A 21059-nucleotide genomic window follows, 5' to 3' on the forward strand; every position below is an offset into this window, starting at 1 on the left:
TACTTTTTAAAGATATCAAGGTTACAGGTTTAGTATAGTTAGAGGCATGGCTGATTTGACTGACAGGTGGGCAAAGTACTGCTCCCACCACAATGCACCCTCTTTTCAATCAATCATCAATCTTTATTTGTATAGCGCCAAATCACAACAAACGTTATCTCAAGACGCTTTTACAAACATAGGAAGTCTAGACCACTCTATGCCATATTATGAACAGAGACCCAACTTCAAGATAGGGTGAGACTCAGTCTGACCCCACCTTAATCCATCATGAGCATTGCACATCGCAGTATTTAGTTAGTAACAGTGGCGAGGAAAAACTTCCTTTTAACAGGCAGAAACCTCAGGCAGAACCAGACTCATGTTAGACAGACATCATGAATCGACTGAGTTGGGTCTTGAAAGAGAGATAGAGGGGAGTAAGAGAGAGAGGTGATAGTGATGAGACGAGTAGTTTTCTGCTTTTCCAGTTTAGTAATATTGTTTTCTTGGTGATAGTTAAGGCCACAAGAAGGAGTGTTGTGATTTTACAACTTTTAACACTGTTGCAATTAGCACTACAGCTCATGGTTCAAGTAACTTGTGAAGATCTGCAACTCAAAGATGCACTCAGCAGCTTTCCTGCAGGACATCCTGTTGCTCCACTTTTCCCTTCAGAGATGGTTTGATGCTCAGGCTGCAGATGTCATTATTTCCTAACTCTTAAGATCAGTCTTAGACACAAACATCTGTGTTTGCCACAGTGTCAACAGGCAGAGGTGAATTAAAGTGGACTCCTTTCTGCAGAGTGATCCTATGTTTGTGATCAGATAAATTAATTATATCTTTAATCTCCCTTCCACACCAAAAATGCCCTGAAGTATCACAAAATAACACATCACATATCACATTTTTTAACGTTGGTCTACCAACCATATTTCTTCTGTTTCTTTTTTAACTGTAACCCTGTAATTACAAAAGCATAGCCTCCATTTGGTGTTGAGAAGGAGTTGGGGTGTCATTTTGTTGTCTGTGTGAATTTGGTTACATAACAACAAGTCTATGATTGTGTCAAGTGACAGTGTTTGGTGGCAAAGCAATAAACAGGCTGGATATTTATGAGGCTTTTGAGGCAAGTTTTAAAAGAAGACAACTATGAGGTGACATTTGTATGATAATTTGGATTTTACTAAGATGACTTTCCAGAAGTGCAGCGTCAGGAATATAGAGAATAGTGCAGATAGAGCTGTAAAAGAGGGAAGCAGGGTCAGTATAAGTTAGAATAAATATTGTAGCTGACAACCTATGATTCATGTTTGGATCAAATGTTTGCATTAAGCAGGTTTGGCGTGTGTAAAGGTTATCTACTGTGTTTTTAAGTGAAATCTGTGAAATGGAGGACGTGGCTTCAGCTTTGTCAGAAATCACGACTCTATTATTGTTTGATGTTTCCGTCCTTGTTGGTTTGTCTCTGTCTTTTACGGGTGATTCTGTTATCTTTGAGTTCAGTCTAAAAGAAGGGATGGCACTGTGGTCAGCACAGACGGCAGATAATATGCAGGCCATGAAAATAGATGGATTACATGGAGCGGGTTCAGAATGTGTGCATGTGGTGGGTATAATGACTGGATTTTATAACTATCTCTGGCATTCGCTCTTTAGAGCCCCACTTAACTCATTGGATTTAGAGGAGCTCTCTTCTCTGTCTCTCCCTCTCTGTGCCATTCTCTTCCTATTTCCTCTCTGTGTGTTATTTTTGCTCTTTCATCATCAACTTCTCCATTGGCCCCTCATCTCCCACTCCTCTCCAGCCTTTCCTTTCTTTATATTTTCCGTCCGAGGTGGACAGAGAGCGGTGGTTTGATCTGTGGCCTGATCTATGTCTCTCTGGGAAAAGCACCAAATGACGAAATGAGCTCTCTTAAGCAGCTGAAAATATCAGATCAGAGTGTACGATTGGAGTTGATCATTATTTTAAATTACAGAGCATTATGCCTCTCATCTTTTTTATTATCTGACAGGAAATAACAGCCTTAACAACCAGTACTTTTCACTGAACCTGTCATAACTGGGCTCAAGTATGGCAATAAATGGCTCCAACCCACCTTGGTATTTTTATTCGAATTACATCTCAAATTGTGTCCTTATCTTGACATATATATTTCCGGTTATAGTCAAGGTTATATTGGATTGCTGAGATGAGAGGCTATGTGTCAGATAGTCTAATGAACCCCACTTAGAGTCAGGTATCATCTGGTTTTATTCCAGACACCTCTGACGGGTGGAGCTCAGAAAACTTTGGCACTCCTGAATCACTGTTTTTAGCACATAGCCACCGTCTCTTTTTTAGGCAGGGTTAATGTTTGATCATCCAGTTGGGGTTGCTGAAAAAGATGTATGTGGAGTCAGAGTTTTGCACAGGCTCTTCTGTTTCTGTATTATTTTTTTCTATAGTCATGGCTCTCAGGAATACACATCATTTATATTCATGCTCATGTGGGCCGGTAGTTCTGCAAAAAAAAATCCAGACAGGGTGAGACAAGACCTTTCAGGTGGAAGTTAACTTTAAATTATCCAATTTATTACCCTGTTACCAACTAACAACACAAACAAGTATCAAATATTGATATAAAGATGATCTGATTGATTTTAAAAGGGAAAATTATTCATACAGCTAATGAATTAGTCTCTCAGTTATAAGCGTTGGTGGTGCTTCCAAGGCAACAGTGCTCTTAACGGCTGACTAATAAGTTAAATTAACATTAAACTCCACATTTTATTTCACGGTAGTCTAAACATTAACCTGCTTTACTGTTATTAAAACATATTAAATTGAACATTTCTATTAACAGTAAAGTGTAGATGTTAGCGTTTCTCTGTGAGCATCTTTAGCAGATGTAGAAAATAACAGCAGCACCTGTATCAGGTCCTCTCCCACATAACTTTTCTGTTGCCAGTCCTATAATTCTGCCAAGACTCACACCCTTTTGAGGTCTGTGTTTGCTTTGTGTATGTCTTCATCAATTTAGACTAGGGATGGGCATTACAAGCCAAAATACTATTTGATAATCATTTAGGATTCATTTTAAGGTTCTTGCTTTTGTGCATGGTCATGCCCTGAATATATCGCCGACCAGCTCCACCCCTACCTCACCAGTAGGTCACTCAGGTGTTCTGACCAGGGCTTGCTGGTTGTCCCTCAAGCTCGTCTAAGGACAAAAGGTGACCATGTGTTTGAAGTGGTGGCACCAACATTGTGGAACGCCCTTCCTGTAAATATTCACTCAGCTGTCTCTGTTGTCACTTTTAAAACACATTTATTTAAACAGGCCTTTGACTCACCTTGTACAGACTAATGTTTTAATTATGCTATTGTCTGCTTCTTTTAATGTTTTATGATTTCATTTTAATTGGAATATTGTTCCTGGGATTTTATTCTATGAAAGGTGCCATACTAAATAAAATGTACTTACTTACATTGGCATCTATTTGACGATTATTCTAATAATCAACCCCCTCCACACACAGACACACACACACACACACACACACACACAAACACGCCCACACACCTACACTTGTCCCGTTAACAGCCTGTCTGTGTGGCTTCTGTGATGCGGCGTGGTGTGTGTGTTTACATTTTACAGCCATGCTCAGTCTCTGGAAATACATGTGTAGTAGTGTGAGATTCAGAAACAGAGAAAACCGCCACGACTGCTAATGTTTTCTTCTTCCTTTGCTATTGAATGCAGTTAGCATTCTTCTTCTTCTGTTACTTAATGCGGTTAGAAAACAGCTTTAAGATGCTCTATAGCCACCGTCTGGCGAGAATACCGTATTACAGCCAGGCACCGGTAAAAACGATAAGAAATTCTACTTTTAAAATGAGAAAATGAATATTTGAATATTTGAAAATCATTGCCCATCCCTCATTTGGACAATGTCTCTTTAACTCAGCTCCTTGTGTGGTTAAACATACTTAGCTAGTTTCTGCACTGTTTTAACAATGCTGCACGTGACTGATCAACCTAAAACCACCAGTCTATAATTGTTTGCTCTCCAAATAAGTTTAGAGTTGTAGGCTATAAAAAAGTTCCTCCATATTATTGAACAGTAGATAAGGATCCCTGAGACCAACGGCCCTGAATTGTGTTTGTTATCACCCCATGATGGCCCATGGTTCGGGCAAAAAAGGAAGCAAAAAGCATCCTAAGGACTGATCCTGGTCTGTAAGATGATATTTGCTTCACAAGATGATGAGTAGATTTGTTGTTTGTGGTCTTGTTTGCTGATTAAATAGATGTTTGGTTGCTTTAGGTCTGCTAAGATGTCCAAAAAGGTTATAGTTTTGATCTTCTTTGGGTAAAATAAATAAATGAGACCTGATTTAACAGCCATCAAATGTTTAGTATTTCTCAAAGATAAGATTAAAATGGAAAGTGTGTTATAATCCCTTTCTGTTGATCAGTCTGAGGATGGAGATGAGGACGGAGATGAGAACTCTCTCGGTAACTGTCACGCTAAAAAAGAGGATGCTTTCTTTTGCTCTATTTGAAAGCCAATCTTCCCTTCTTTTAGAGGTAGCTGGAGGCATCAAGAGACATATTGTTGCTCAGCCTTTCAGTGTCCTTTACTGGGGATTGGGGGATTATGTAACATTTTTGATTTCGTGCAACTGAGGATGAGCTAAATAAAATAATAACAAAGGAAGCTCTGGCCCTTTTTTTTTATTTAATGACCTGTGTTGTTCCCCCCCACATATTTTTGATATTCAAACACAAAAACTAGTGTTGATCTCTGTGCACAGAACATCAATGTGCTGTCTTGTTTACACACACCACGGAGCCACACTTCCACCTGCACGCACATAGCACACACGGCATTATATCATTAGCGGTGATGAAGTGCCGTGCCATGGCGTGACCTGCAGCAGGCGAGTTGATCGCCCTGTCAATTAGTTCTCTCTCAGCCCACTAATTATACTGTCACATCCCGTTGGCGTGTCATAGAGGTTCGATGGGAAAAACACACCAGCTCCCTGTTTCCTGGGTTAACAGGTCAATGAGCTGTTTCAGATACTGAGGCCTGATTAGTTGTACCTGGCGGCCATGCAGAGGAGGAGGTGGAGGAGGAGGAGGAGGAGGAGGAGGAGGAGGAGGAGGAGGAGGAGGAGGAGGGAGGAGGGAGGATGCTTGTGTGGGCAGAGAGGAGAGAGAAAGGAAGGGAAAGAGGAAGACGAAGGCTTTGGCTCAGACAGAACAAACAGACAGACGTTATTTCAGGCAGCATTGGTGGTTGAATCCAAGAGTGACCACAATAAATCAAAGACTGCGATATATTTCGGTGGACCCCAAAGTGACGTTTCAAATCAACCTGTTAGATTCACACACTCAGAGATAGTCATCTAACATTAATGTGATCAGGGAATGCCTCAAACAGGGATAACAGGTGAATCTGTCAGTGCAATCAGCTGATCCATACCTTTGCTGGAATATCTCAACAACTCTTCGTTGAATTACCATGAAATTGGGAGCAGAAATGTAGAGTCCCCAGAGGATAAATAACAAGTAGTTTGAATGATCCCCTTTTATGGTTTTCTTGGGTACTATAACATGAATGTCACTATTGGATAGGTTTAAATTACATTTTGGAAAGACATTCATGGTGCACAGAGGATGGATCTTTTAAGACTTAGAGGATAAAAAAAGCAGTTTTCAGTTGAAAAATTAACAAGCTCAAACAATTTGGTTTGTTGTTTTCCTTTTTCTGTCAAGAAACAATTTTTGGTAATCTTTTAGATCCTCACCGTTCCTCTCCAGTGCAGTCATACGTAAACCTCTGAATTTGTTCAGTTATAATCAAATTGTTGTGCCAACAGCAGTTTTCTTGAGACTCAATGTTTCAGAACAAAGTTGCAGCAGTTGAAGGGGTTTTAATTAAGGTTTGGTTACAGACTGGTAATACAGAGATGGATGTTAAGGTGAGGAGGTGAGGTTGGATGAACCGGTGTCTCTTGAGTTGAAAATATCAGATTGGTGGTTGAAGTGGAACTTGAGGCACGGGACAAATATTTCAGCAGATACACAAGTAAACAATAATCTTAAGTACCTTGAACAAACTGTTTGGCCTCAATGATGTAAGGCTTTAGTAGACTGATGATCTGATGAGTGACTGAAAAACAAGGGTTTACAGAGTGCAGGCTGATGACTTGATGATAACCAAGTGGGCAGGCTGATGCAATCAGTAGGTGCAAATGGTTGAGCAGGTGTGAAGAATGAGGATGGCCATGCACAGTGGCAGAAAGATAGAGACTACAGAAAACACAGGAGGGGGACATGAGAAAACACAGGAGGAGAGGCAAACCACAGCTCAGGCCTGGGCCATAACACAAATACTACTTGCAAAACCATTGGAAGTTAGTTGGAGCTGCTGTCCTACAGCCAACATGCCGTCAAGTATCTCTCTGTGTAAAATTTGCAACAAGAGGTTGGAAATTGAACAGCAGCTTTTTTTTTCATAACCTATAACATGCACAATATAAATGGTGCTACTTACTGAATGATATGGTTGTCACACCTTGTTTGTAATCTTATGCCAGCATTTAGCCCAAAGCACTTAGAGCTTCCAAATGTCAGTTGTTTACCCCTCTGTGTTTCTTCATACCTGTAATGCACTAATTGCTTCAGCACCTACAGAGACCAAGAGGAAGGTTGAGCTCATCCCGTTGGTCTGAAGATACAATCTCTTTTTCGGAGTCTGACCAATCATCCCAACGTAATGACGTTGGAAGGATGACAGGCAGGGCTAGATAACATCCAGAACTGTAAGCAGCAGTGTCTCACTGGGCTGCTAAAGTGGGTCTGCTCTTTCTCGTCAACATCGCTCTTTGTCAGATTAAAGAAAAGAAATCACTTTACATTCATTTATTACAACCAGGCTCAGATTCTGTACAAAATCTGTCTCTTTATTTGGACTCCAGTCTGGCCTAGTGGTTGAGTTGTGGACCCCATGTACAGCTACAGTCCTCTCTCTCCAGGTCTCCTCCTCTATCCACTGTCCTTTCCTCTCAGCATGAATGGAATAAAAGCCTGGAAATAAAAAACAATTACATTTTTGAGCTTTTATGTCTCTATTGAGAGATAGGACCATGGACAGATTAGGAGCTTGAGAATGGCATGGAGTAAAGGATAGGACTTCAACCCAGGCCACCCACTTTGAGGACTGTAGCCTCTGTACATGGGGTGCATGATTTAACTGCCAAGCTAAACTGGTGCCCCAACATACAGCTGTCTGTAATCTAAGATTTATCTGCTATTGTAGTCTTTAGTTTAGTTGCTTATACACAGATCTAACTCTTCTTTTCAGGTCCAGTCTTGTCTGGTCTGCTCAGTTTTGATCTCTCTCATAATATAAACAAATTTCTGTATTTCCTCTGAGCCCAAACTTAAGTCTAAAACCCTCTCGTCATTTTTATACTGCAGCTCCAGCCCGAATTGAAGTAACCACTTGACGAAAACACCACTTGGTCTATTTCTTCCCTTCTTCCAACCTGGTTTCTACCCGAGCACTCAGCTTGCATTTAGTTTTACCAACATCACACCCCTGGCCCCGGTAGATAACACACACTTGCCTCCTTTCAGAGTTTTTCCAGAGAGCAGAGGCAACATTTTGACTACGGCTAATGCAGAAAGAGAAAGCGAGAACCAGTCTGCTGCCCTTTAAGAAAACAGTGACTCAGACTCCGTCATCGGTTCTGTCTGGACTCAGATAATAATCCCCATCATCCTGCCCCATCTCTGCTGTATGTCTGATATAAACATACTCCATCCTCAAGGAAACGGTTCAGTCTCTCACAGCTCTCTCTTGCTCACTGTGATGCATTTGTGTGTGTGTGTCCTTTGTGTGTATTTGCACGTGTGGAGGTGTTTTGTTTGGTATAATAACGCCTGATGAATGAGGATTCTGCCCTGCTGACAGAGGGTCCCATTAACATGTACCGCTTGGCTCCCCATCGCAATCCGTCACACAGACACATACACATACACACACACTCATATAAACACGCACACACACGGAATGGGGGTAATCAATGGGATGATTTAATAGCATCTGTTCTGTGTCCGCAAGGAGTGAACGGCATTCATCGCTATGTTAACCTCTATGGAGGCTTTGTGTAACAAGTACAAAGAGTTTAGATGAAAACTGTTGTAGGTTTTGAAACATGCAAAACAATGACTGCCAGCCTGGTATTAACTCCTGAAGTTAATATCAGTTCATTATTTTACCTATGATAATAGAAATGTACATTTGAAACGATAATACTGTCACTAACAGATACTACCATGCATCCTTTACATTTGGATGGACGTTAAACAGTGCATCCACTAGAGGGCGCTCGATCAAACCTGTCGTATATAAACCATTGCCATCTGACTAAAGCCCCGTTTCCACCAAGCCGTACCGTCCTGCTTTTTGGTACCCTTCTGTTGGGGTGCAAGACATACTGATCCGACCCAAGAAGGTGGAGCTAGAAACACTGCAGTCCTTTGATTGGTCGAAAGAATCGTCACTTCCCATGCGATAGCGGTAATAAAGAACAACACATAACCCCACCATGTTTAAATCTCCAGTGGACTTCGGGAAGATAACTTTTTTTGTTTGGAAAATGGCGTCAAGAAACAGCATTCCATGGTTCCTCACGTTTTTCTTCTTCGTTGCATTTATTAGCGGGGTAAACTGTGTCTCTCTGCCATGACATCACGCTATTACGTAGCTGACGCGGCTATCGGCATCTGGCTTACACGCCGCCCACCAAGTAGGGCACGGTTGGCTGTGGAAACCCAAACAGGATCAGGCATCACCGATCCAACCTGTACCAAACTGTCCTGATCCATACCAGACCGCTTGGTGGAAACGAGCTATAACACTCATATGTTGCCCCCGCCCCACCCCATATCAGCACAAACCAAAAGTTCTTCACAGCAGCTTTGAATTTCACTGCTTACCTTTCTTTAGTCAGGCTCAGGGATTTGAAGTTTCGTGAGTCAAACTGGATCTGACTGTTCACTGTTGCACTTTGAATATCAGTTCCTTCTAGGAAAATAGATACCATGTCTCAGCTGTGTCATCATTTAACAGGATTTGAAAGATGTTAGTCAGTCGGTTAGTGTGTAAATAAATAAACAAAGTAGTGACAGCTCAGCTCTCAGCCTCCATGACCTCTTTTCAGCTGAATTATGCCAAACACATTTTCACACGAGACTGCTTCATTCAGTGTTTTCACTGGTTATTCAACAGCTTGAGTTAATGAGGGTCGTTCTGCTGCAGTTAAACCGCCTTATGACAGAAGAGCACATCCATCATTTTTAGACTTTGCAAAGTTTTCAGACTTTTCCTCCTCTTTTTTTCTCTCTGACGCTGCTGATGCATGAAAACTTTGGGATCAGATGAAAAACATGAGTCAGCCTGGGACAGACTGATGATTCATACCGCCGACCTATGGTTGCAGGTTTCGTCTTCTAGATTGCGTCATACCAGACCTGAACTCATAGCAAACATACTGTAAGAAAAGACGGCGAGGAAAAGAAGTATGAGGACTCAGAGGCTGTTAGCTGCTTTAGAAACTCAATCAGTCAGTTTTACAAGAATGCAATAGTCAAATGATTTAGAGGAGTAATGGCGACTCCTGATGTAAACAGAGTGAGGAGGAGTAAAGCCTGCAGCAGAGGAATGATCAAAAATAGAAGTAAACAGTATTGAACATATGTCAGAGAGAATGGAGGAAACACCCTGATTAACTATTAACAGCACCTGGTTACTCTGAAATGAAGCCAACTGCCTCTCCTTCTAAAATAATTAAAATATGGGCTGCTTAAAGTTCTGGATTTGTATCAAGGCATGTTACAGCTAGTGATGCATAAATAAGTTAGAAATGAGGAAGGGAGATGCAAAAAGGGTGCTCCCCCAATCTTTGGTCACTATGAGTATCATAGTAAACAGTGTGTCTGTGTCTGAGTGGAAAGCTGCAGCATATGGCAACAATCCAGTAAGATAATTAAACATGTTCTCAGTACCAGAGGTAACTCTAGTTCAAATAAAACCAAACAGTATGTGTTACAGTTCAATAATATTTGTTTAAATCCCAGAAATGCTCTGGGTGTCACACAAGCAAAGTCACAGCAAAGTAGGTTAACAGTGGCAGTGATTCTACTCATTCTAAAACATTGTGTGTATGCATACAGTTTACGAATTAGTTCAATTTGAAGTTATAATACATCATTTAAAGATGGATGGTGATTCACATAAATACCACGTTTATAAAATGACATGCCATTAAAAAGATGGTGAGGTTAAATTCCCTCGGAATGGATTGCGGTCGCTAATACCGCCATGGATTGAGTATCAGTGACCATAATTATCTGCTTTGTCTCACGGTCCAATTCACCAAGCATATTAATGCACCCATGATTCTCAGGCCCAAACACACCCCTCTCTGTCCACAGTGCTGCTCTCTCATCCTGACTCCTGAGTCCAACTTTATCCTCATACAGATGATGAGCTGGATGAGGAGGGGACACCTTTTCCAGTTTATTGTGAAGTCTAGACTCGATAGATGTGAAGTGTCAGAGTTTATGACTCCTCCCTGAAGCCAGCTAGCAAGAGCAGCGTGTCCACATAAAAGATTTGCCCTAGATGAGCCATTTGCTCTGCAGCACAGTTGAGAAAAGACACGACCCCTGGAGTGTTTTGAGGTTCAGAAACCGCAAAAGCTGTGCAGTCTTTAAATGTATCAGAAGCCCTGAGCTATAGACGGTTTACAAAAATGTTTAATGTTGGGGCAATTTGGCTTAGAGGTTAAAGTGCATGCCTCATGTGCAGAAGCTACAGTCCTTGTTGTAGCGGTTTCCAGCTCAACTCCTGGCTACAACCCTTTGCTGCATCTCGTTCCCCCGCTTCTTCCACATTTCCTGTCTCTATTCAGCTGTCCTATCGAGGAAAGGCAAAAATGCACTCAAAAAAACCTAAAAAACAATAAAAAAGGTCAAAATCATTCATCCCTGAAGCCATTAGGCTTCATAACTCCCTAGCCAATGGGAGATGAGCTGACAGACATCTGAATTACTTGTTTTATGTGATTTTTATAATTGTATCTGCCAGACAACTGAATTTCACCCTTGGGGGAGGAATAAAGTACATTCTATTCTATTCTATTCTATTCTATTCTATTCTATTCTATTCTATTCTATTCTATATTTTAGTCATGTAACATAATGTAATAGAAGATTTTGTCAACCAAGCTAGATATGTAATTCCATGAATGTCCAATCACATATCACCCCTTGCTTGTGCCTCATCATGGCCGTGGTTTGGCCTTTATAATTCATATGTGTCTGTTGAGCATCTGTTTCTAGGAACCCTTTAGCTTCTGTTTCGGGGCACCCCTTCACGGCTGTCTCGAGTGGCTGTTTTCTTCAATCCTGAAATATGTAGAGACAGATTGTGTTGTGAGGTTATGTTACTAAAACCAAACGCTTGTGTGCAGTCACAACATTAATCTTTTTTTTTGCCATCTTTCCCTCAAAAGGATTCCTCCACACAGTGAACGATGACAGCCTAAATTCAATTGTACTAACAACCCTTATCAAATTGCCGCTCTGTCTCGTCTTACCGCCAAAGAAACAAACTTTCTCTCATCAGTTGCTTTGATACAAGCTGTTATAACTTATTCTGAGACTGAAAAGTTGGCTGACATTACTGATGGAACTGTGTGAAATGAAGTGTGTATCCTGTGGCCCTCACACAGCAGCACATCGCTCCATGTGTCTGTGTGGATATTTTTCTTTCTGATTCCAGCTTTGTTTTGACACACTGTCACTTTTTTATTACTCTTCTCAGACTTTTTCTCCAGCCTAATCTGAACTGATGTTTCCTCTGTCCAAGCAGCCTCTCACTGCCCTTTGAAAAAATGTGTCTATCTCAGAACCCCCTGTGCTCTCTGAAATCTTTCTGTTGACGGGACAAGGCTATTGTTTGATAAAATCCTCCTTTGGCCCAAAGAAAATTAACAAACAGCCCTCAGTTCTTTGACGCTTGTGTTTTTTTGGGGGGGAGTCTGTTTGTATTTGAAAAGTGTCTATGCCCAAGGTCTCAAAGAAGTTTATACAACTTCATGTGTTTTTATTTGTGAAGCTACAGCTGATTGTGAAACTTGACAAAAGGTGCAAATGAATATAAAAGATTTCAGCTGATGATTCACGTGGAACAAACTCTTCATACTGGGGCTTTTAATGATTTTATACATGTATTTCAATATAATGATGTACTTTTTTGAAGGGATGTCAAGTCAAAGAGCACCATTAAAGAAGAACAATGTTGTTTTTTCGTATATATTTTAACCTTCTGTATCTTTCTCTGGTTTGTGTCTTATAGTTCAGCCGATGAGAAGTTTCGCTGGAACAACCAAGGTAATATTTCCTCTTAATTGCTCTCAGTGCATATTGTCTGCTCCTCTATTGTTTTCCTTCCAGCCCACTGCATACCGCTGACTCGGCTTATTGCACCTGTGACCACTGAAACAATCCCCCGTCATGCACCAGCAAAGTTATTGATGCAATCCTATGCTGAAACTATTGTTACTGTGGTTAAAATACTCAATCAAAGTCACTCTCTGGATTTAAAAAAAGGTTTATAGTAACAAGAATCTCTCAAGCTCCCTCACCGCATCTATAGGGTCGCACAGTATTAAGAATTACAAGTTAAATGAACGCGCCTCTCTGTGCTTGAAAACTCTGGCAGCATTTAGTTGCAGAAACGCCTCCAGAGCTTGTAGCTGATCCCTCTCTTTCTCTCTGTGTCAGTCATGCGGAGCTGTTTGAGCCGTTGAGGTTAGATTGATTAGCTGAGTTCACGGTTGGCGACCTCTGCCAACAAAGAGTTGACTGAAGGTTTGTGGTTAAAAGCTGTTCATACTGCAGCCTTTTTGGTGTCGGCTGTGGTCGACTTCCATCTGTGCAACTCTGAGAAAAATTCTCTCTGCACCTAAAGAGAAACCCTTAACTGGCTCCAGTCAGACTTTTTGATCTCTTCATCACTCAAATCATTAAAAAAACATCACCTCTCGATCAAGCAGGTTGAAAAATGAGTTCTGGCTTGTGTGTGTGTGTGTGTGTGTGTGTGTGTGTTAGAGTAAATCCAGAGGAATGCCTCTTACTGCACAGGAAATGTTTCACCCGAAGCATCAACATCATCAGTCTGCGGTTGTGTACGTCCAAGTCAATAAAAATCAGCCTCCTAAATCCTCCCACTAAGGCCTCTGCTGTTACTGTCCCTCCCCCTCCATCCTGATAAGAGATTAATGTTGCTCCTTAGACCCATTTGTGAGGTTTTATCCCTCCTGGCAGGCTTCTCTTTCTTGAAGACACTGAGCTCGTATCGGCCTCTCTGACAGACTAACGGTGTGGTGTTTGAGTACAACATGACACCCCAGAGTCCTAAAACCACCAAAACATGTCCCTGGATTAGCAGATTGGTTTTTAGCCTTGGCTTCATGTTTTCTTTTCAACATTTCACTGTGATCTATTTGCAATAAACGGGGAAGCTGTGGGAAGATAGCTAGGTTAGCAAAAATTGAGCAAAGGTGCCAGCGCGCTGGTGTCAGGAGGCTGAGCTGCCAAGCTGGCAGAGCTGCAAATGTCTTGAAAGCTCTTTACTTTGTCAGCTAGATTGTGTGACGATATGTTCATCAAGTTATATCCAATGAAATTAAAAACTAATGTTACCTTCAATGGAAATGTTCAGTTTAATGGGAATTATAAAAAAATAAGCATGCTAATAGTTTACCTTAGCCAGGCATGGAAATGTTGAGTTTCAAATTACTTCTCCAAACAAGGAAGCTAATAAATATACAATGATATGGAAGCATTACTGACTGTGGACTACTTTTTTTTCTGACTGTACACTTAAAAAAAAAAATGTCCTTACATTAAACAGCAATAAAACCGAGGTTCTCCTCATTGGCACCAAATCCACTCTATCCAAATCCAACAGCTTCTCCCTCACCATTGATAACTCCTCCGTCTCACCCTCCCCCCAGGTTAAGAGTCTGGGTGTCATCCTTGACAGCACATTATCCTTTCAATCACACATCAATAACATCACCCGGACTGCCTACTTCCATCTTCGTAACATCAGTCGTCTCCGCCCCTCCCTCACCCCTCACACAGCCGCCATCCTTGTCCACAGCCTTGTCACTTCCCGTCTGGACTACTGCAACTCTCTCCTCTTCGGCCTCCCTCACAAATCCCTCCATAAACTCCAACTGGTCCAGAATTCAGCTGCCCGGATCATTACCCGAACCCCCTCCAACCACCACATCACTCCTGTCCTCCAACAGCTCCACTGGCTCCCTGTTCAGTTCCGCATTCAGTTCAAAGTCCTTCTGTTGACATTCAAGACCATCCACAACCTCGCCCCCCCATATCTGTCCGACCTCCTCCATGTTCCCACTCCCTCCCGCTCCCTCAGATCCTCTTCCCCCATACACCTGTCTGTCCCCTCCACCCGTCTCACCACTATGGGGAGCCGAGCATTCAGCCGCTCTGCTCCCTGTCTCTGGAACTCATTGCCACCTCAACTCAGAAACACAGATTCTTTCCCCCATTTCAAATCACAACTCAAAACATATCTGTTCCAAACCACTTACTCCGTCTGACTCCAATTGCTCTGTCATTTTGTTATTGTTTCTATTTTTTCTTACCACTTTGTTAGTTTATATTGATTTCATTTTGACTTTGATTTTGTTTCCTTTAATGTAAATGTGTGTATGTATATACATATATATCTGTGCGGTGTCCTTCAGTGCCGAGAAAGGCGCGTTTAAATAAAATGTATTATTATTATTATTAAAATATTATTTTTCAACATTAAAATCATTTTGAAATTAATCTTCTCCTGTCAACTGGTATAGCTTGAATTTGTAGCCTTTACATATAAGTCCAACCAGACTCTGACCTCGTCTGAAGTTTTGGTTTTGTAGAGAAGGAGCGGTTTTAAATTTAATCTGATCATATTTTTTTACAGCATTGTAACAATAAGTTATCTAGTGTGCCATGTACTGTTATTCCCAAAAGAGTTTCAGTAGCATAAACGGTGTTATCTGTGTTCATTGATAAAACAAAAATAACTTGATTTAGCGGGAGAGTGTGAGCCTATAACAAAGTATGTAAAACTTTGCCAGTGATTTCACTTTGACAGAGGTAATTAGTTGAAAGTTGTATTCATATTTTTGCATAGACAGTAAACACTGTTGCTCTGCCCCCTTTTTCCTTTGCCTAAAGTCATATTATACACCATGAATGCTGCACTAGTTGATGGCAGGTGTTATGTGCACAGTAACCGTTATTATAAAATAATCACTGGAGAGGTTTGACCCTTATGTTAATGTGTGTATGGTTCTTTCTCTCATGTCATGTTTTCCTCCTCTCTGTTTTTGTTGCACATGCAGATGGACAGAAGGACATCGAGGAGGAGCTGACAACCGGCCTGGAGCTGGTGGACTCCTGCATCCGTTCACTCCAGGAGTCCGGCATCTTGGACTCGCAGGACACCATAGGAGACAGTAAGGGCATTGCTATGATTTAGAGGACTGTTAAGTTAAGAAGTATTTCTCCTTGTCTATGCAGGGACTAAAGGACAGTTTGAAGTAGTCAAAGACCAGCAGGTACTAATGTTTTGCAGGGCTGAGGTCTCTAGGCTGATGAACCTGAACCTGTTGAGTGTGTGAGCACCCACAGGGTAAATGCTCTAAAAAGCTGGACGCCATGACTGCATTACACTGGAGAGAAATATCAAATTAAAGTAGGAGTGTGGTCAGTCCTTAGATAATTAGTAAAATAATACAATAAGGTCATTTTAATAAATGTAATCAAGCTGATGAGATCATTTGCTAATCAGAGAAGGTACTTGTTCTGATTAGCAACGATGAAAAAGATATTTCATTTGATTAATCACATTTTCAAAAGTGCTGCTCGTCAAAATAAGATGAATTCAAGCACAAGATTGGCTCATAAGAACAGTGATACATGAAATCTTCAGCACTCCCTCACAGTTTGCTCAGCAGGATTACATCTTTATTAGACTTTCTGTTGATTTCCTTGTATGTTGGTGACACATTTATTTGTGTGTAAAGCCGTGGTGAATCTTCATGCTCTTGATATCTGCTTCAGTTTGTACCAAACATACTTTCAGAACCTTTAAATAAATCCCCTTTTCTTGTGCTGCAGATGACTTTTCACAAGTTTGAGCCGCCACACACTGAGATTTCAGGAGACATTTATTTATACAGCACATTTCAAACACAGACACAATTCAAAGTGCTTTACATAGGCAAAGAAAGCTTTAGAGTGACATTTAAAACAAAGAAGAATAAAACAAAGACAAAGACAGAAGCTGCTTTAAACTGTCTGAAAACAGAGTCTGCAATAAAATTTTAAAAATGATCTCTGCTTTTATGATAACATTTGTATTTGTATTTTTGGGGGGAGGCAGAACAATGTGGGATAGAGGAAAAAGTTGCCTGTTCAAACATCCTGCAGAGCTGGAGAAACAAAAGCATTTATTTGAAGCCTTTATCAATTCAACAAATGAAGTACGTGCCAGTGTTACTGACCTAATACTTTTTGTTCAAGTCAACTTCTGACTCAACTCTTTTTGGCTTTTCAATGGATGAATTGCTACATTCTGCCTGTTTTATTTTAGGTTTTTTTGTCAGGTAACATACATAAATCAGGTTAACAGCCCTTTGCTGCAGCTTAAATAGCCTCATGAGAGCCATCAAACCAAGCTGAAGCTAACAGCCAGAAACTGGGGTGAAAGATGCTGAGGTGCTTTGTTAGCAAGAAAGGAGAACTGCAGATTTAGATGGTAGTTCTCACAGAGTTTGCACCTATTGGGGTTATCTTTTACACCATACCAAGACTCATTATCATTTCATAATACGAATGAGGGCCTGTGTGCACCAACACTTTTTTTTTTCTACCAATGCCTTCCAATGTTTCCAAGCTAAGTGTCCCAAGTGCAAAAATGCCCTCAGCACCAGCTGTTTTTTGACGTGTTGGAAATGAGGAAGACAGGGCAAAGAGTTGTTCTGTGTTCCATTCTTTTAAATGAGTCAGCTTTCTGTCCAATCCACAGTGGATACCTGCAGCACATGATGAGGGAAGGAAAATAAAGGGCACACACAAAGGAAAACAGCACCATACCAAGCAGGCAGGAACAATATAACCACATTAATTATGAATATACACCAATGTTTGACCACCAGTCATAACAGTAATCCCAGTGCCTTGAAAATAGTTTAACTTTTGGATCACTCTTGACCTCGTCACTGTCACTTGTCCATCGTCAACCAATCAAAATCAAGGAGGGGTGAGACTTCTGATATCAACTTTTTTCAACAGCAGTACTGGAGGGCCGTACTGAATGAGAAACAACCACTCAGGTTTTTTTAAATGTATAATTTCAGAACTAGAGCTGCTGCTAATGCTACAACACAATTTCTGTCTTTTGTTTTGTTTTGTTTTGTTTTTACATTAACTTTGTAGAATTATATTGAACAAGAACAAACATGAGACATACAGAGCATTTTAAAACAGATTTAATAATCTCTACTGAGGGAAGTAGAAGCTCCTAGTGACAGTAAACAATGGTGAGAAGTGCTCAGAAATTGAGGTCCTGGGTGCTGACAGTCTAAGAAAAACACTGTTAGTGGACACAGGCCCTGAAGCAACCTCTGGTGCTGAAAAACAGAACCAGTTTGAAAGTGCAAAAAAACTGCAGTTCTTAAAAGCCAAGAAAACTCCATTAGGTCCCGAGTTAGAATGTAAATGATTACAACAGAAAACATGAATGAAAAATGGGGATGATTTTTTTTTGATAACTCACTTGTTATGATTATATTGATGCTAAGATTTGTGCAACAATTTGCATTATTAGAAGTGTGGCTGAGAAGACAGACAGGTGGGTGTGTGGAAGATGTCCGAAGCCCTCCTCAGCTAGAGTCAGCATTTGTAATGACTGCCATCATTCAGCTTCATAACACCCCTTTGGAAACCAATAGGTGTTGATGTCACGGTCCATGTTGTATCCAGTCTAGAACATGAATGCATGTTTTTAGCTGTGCTTATAGGGATAAAGTTTGTTTCCTCTGCAGAAACCAGGGACTGTAATTCACCCCAGGCACCTTGGAGCCTTACAGTGCTGGACATTTCTCATGGTTGACCTTAAAGAAAGTGTTGCAATGTTTACAATGAAATAAGGAATCACTAGCTTTTAATTTCACCAGTTTTAAACCCAAGGGAGAGTGTATGGAAATAAATAGATCCAAGGTCTGAATGCTGCATCACTGGTATTGTGTTGATAAGTGGAAGAAGAGTTTGCATGTTGGCTCAGTCAACCTGTGTGAAATGGGTAAAAGCACAGACAACAGTTGCTATTTAGGGAACATTTTAGTCCCTTGAAGAGCAGCTCCCGACTCTAAAAGTCCCTGTTACCTCTGGTGGAAGTGCAGCTTTCGTGCATCTTAAAAAAAACCTGGGCGGAAAAAGTTACCAGAGAAGTTTCCACAGAAGCTGCTCCGCTGTATTACTTCAGGAGTTGAAAGCAGTTGTTTTTAAGAGCTCTCAGTGAGCTCCTGAACATCTCCCCGTGCCTCTCTGCTCCACTCATCTTTTTTCATTTGGTCCCGGGGATGATACCCACGTCTTTTGTACAGTCGACCCCATGGGAGGGAGGTCGCTGTCAGGAGACATGCAGAGTCGTGCCAGTGGTTTGATATGCTAATCCATCCTCACTGAGGTGTCAGCTGGCCTGCTGTTCACAGTGCAGAGAGGGGAGGCACACACACACATACACATACACAGGAACATGCACACACACACACACACATGCAAGTGCTCAGGCTCATAGATGTGTGCGCACAAACAAACATGCATATATAATGACACATGAAGCATAAATCATCATCAGTCATGAAGAAAAACAGAGAAGTGTGTATGTGTGCATGCATACAGTATGGCTGTTTATGCAGAAATGCTGGAGACACAAACACATGCATGAAAACCTAGGAATAGTTCTGTGTTTGATGTTGGATGCTTAAATAACAGTTATGTAACAGAGCACCTGACGAAACCGATAAAAAAGACAAATAAAACAAATGAAAAAGGGGCCAGCGGGGAACAGACGGGGGAGAGACAAAAAAAAAAAGGCGAAAAGTGAGTGAGAGAGCAGAACGAGCAAAATAATGAAGCTTTGATTGACCTTTCACTGAAGCCCTCCCCCAAAGCTTTGATTGTCCAATCATAGCTGTGGGCCTGATAAGACTCCAATGTCTGTATCTGTGCATCTTCAAAATGATGTTCATGGGGCTAGAGAAATAAAGCACTGATACAATAATTAAAAAGGTGGCATGTCCAGCTTACCCTGCAGTTATTGGGAGGCTGTGGTTAAGAGGGTACAATGATTCAATGCACATCTCCTTCTGAACACCAATCAAAGTGTCTTTGAGTAGGACATTGAGCCTCCACTGGTTGGCCTTCATCTTATCAATTAGCTCCAGACTATCGTTGTGGATATACAAGCTGCAAAAAAACTTGTTAAGTTTGATATCATATCACATGAGCAAATAATATCACGTCTACTGGATACAGCCATGTCTTTAGTTTTACTTTGTTGCTGTTATAACTACCATTTATGGTTTGAATTGTTTCATAGCAATCAGCAACTTAGCTCTGCAGCCGTTGCCTGGATTGCAGGACAGGATGTTGCTCCACTTCTCTCTATCAGAGATGTTTGGGGTCCAGTAGCTCCTCAGGCTGCTCTCACATCTGTGCCTGCTAACTGTCATTATTTCCTGACTCTCAAGACCAGCCTGACAGAAAGTGATGTATTTGCTCCAGGCAGAGGTTAAATGTGCTCACTCCTTTACACAGATTGATTTAGTATGACGTGTATGATCAGGTGGACCCTGGTGTCGATATTGCTATTGAGAATTTTTTTTTTTTAATTTAGATTTTAATGGGGTAGGGGGGATCAACATTAGTACAGTTTTTCATTATTATTATTATTAGGATTACTATTAGCTTAGATGCATATCAATTAAACGTTTCCCTGATTATAGTCCATAGGGCTTCTGGTGTGTGATGGTCGCTGAGAGATGATGCTGCACTCTCCATTGATAGCAAGTCCAAAAAGTCTGCAAACTAGTTATGTATATTGCAACAGTCCAGTTTTCAAATTTTCCAGCTCAGAAGTATTGTCCTTTTTACAGAAATAAAAGCTAGACCAACAATGCGTTGGGTTGCTCTTGGCTGTATATTGTCCATCGCATTCCCAAGAATGCATACATCCAGGCGTTTAGGGACATGAACATTCATTAACAATTGCTATTGAGAATTAATCACCATTGTCATGAGGTTTTGACCACTTAGATGACTAAACAAAAATCCTCGTTGGCTTGTACATCGGAGTATCGTATTGGTTGTATTCGGCATTTCCAATATGGCACCTGCCAACGATTGGCTTCAAAACAGCGCTACAGGAACAGATGTGTGACGTCACGTCTATTTTTTATACAGTCTATGGCTGCCATGTGGAGTGTCCAGTCAAGGATTAGAGAGAGAGCTGGTCACACCTGGGAATCTGGCCACAAACAGAACCAGGAAAAGGCAACCAACAAGCAGGCCCTACAATAACAAGAGGGCCGTCACAATCAACAGTACATTATGTGAATATGATACCCCAGTGCTCAGTGATGTATCAAGACTGACTCTTTGACCAGGACCATCAGACATCTTTGGCATCAGCACAGTTTTTAAGTATGCAGCTCTCATATGCATGTTTGAAAACCATTCTCAGGATTTGCATTTAAAGAACTAGACCACAGAGCTAAGATCTGCCTTATTATCAGCCTCACACTGTTGACTTTTCAGCTGGAATAAATTAACAGTTTCTGTGTAGAAAAGAGAAACCTGGCTTTGTCTGCCTTTGTTTAAAATCAAGGAGTCATTGTTTAAGAAATTACTGAG

At 41.0% G+C, this 21059-nt stretch overlaps 1 protein-coding gene across 13 annotated transcripts in view; it reads left to right on the forward strand.

Moving 5' to 3' along the window:
- The window catches only part of ctnnd2b (catenin (cadherin-associated protein), delta 2b), a 237275-nt gene that overhangs the window by 120892 nt on the left and 95324 nt on the right, over positions 1-21059 (forward strand). For all 13 annotated transcript variants that reach the window (XM_034702134.1, XM_034702144.1, XM_034702136.1 and 10 more), the window contains 2 exons: positions 12409-12443; positions 15482-15595. In XM_034702134.1, the coding sequence (XP_034558025.1) occupies positions 12409-12443; positions 15482-15595 (149 nt within the window). The remainder of the gene's footprint in view (positions 1-12408; positions 12444-15481; positions 15596-21059) is intronic.

Source organism: Notolabrus celidotus, chromosome 15 (genome assembly GCF_009762535.1).
Source record: "Notolabrus celidotus isolate fNotCel1 chromosome 15, fNotCel1.pri, whole genome shotgun sequence".
In the NCBI taxonomy this organism is placed as follows: Eukaryota; Metazoa; Chordata; class Actinopteri; order Labriformes; family Labridae; genus Notolabrus; species Notolabrus celidotus.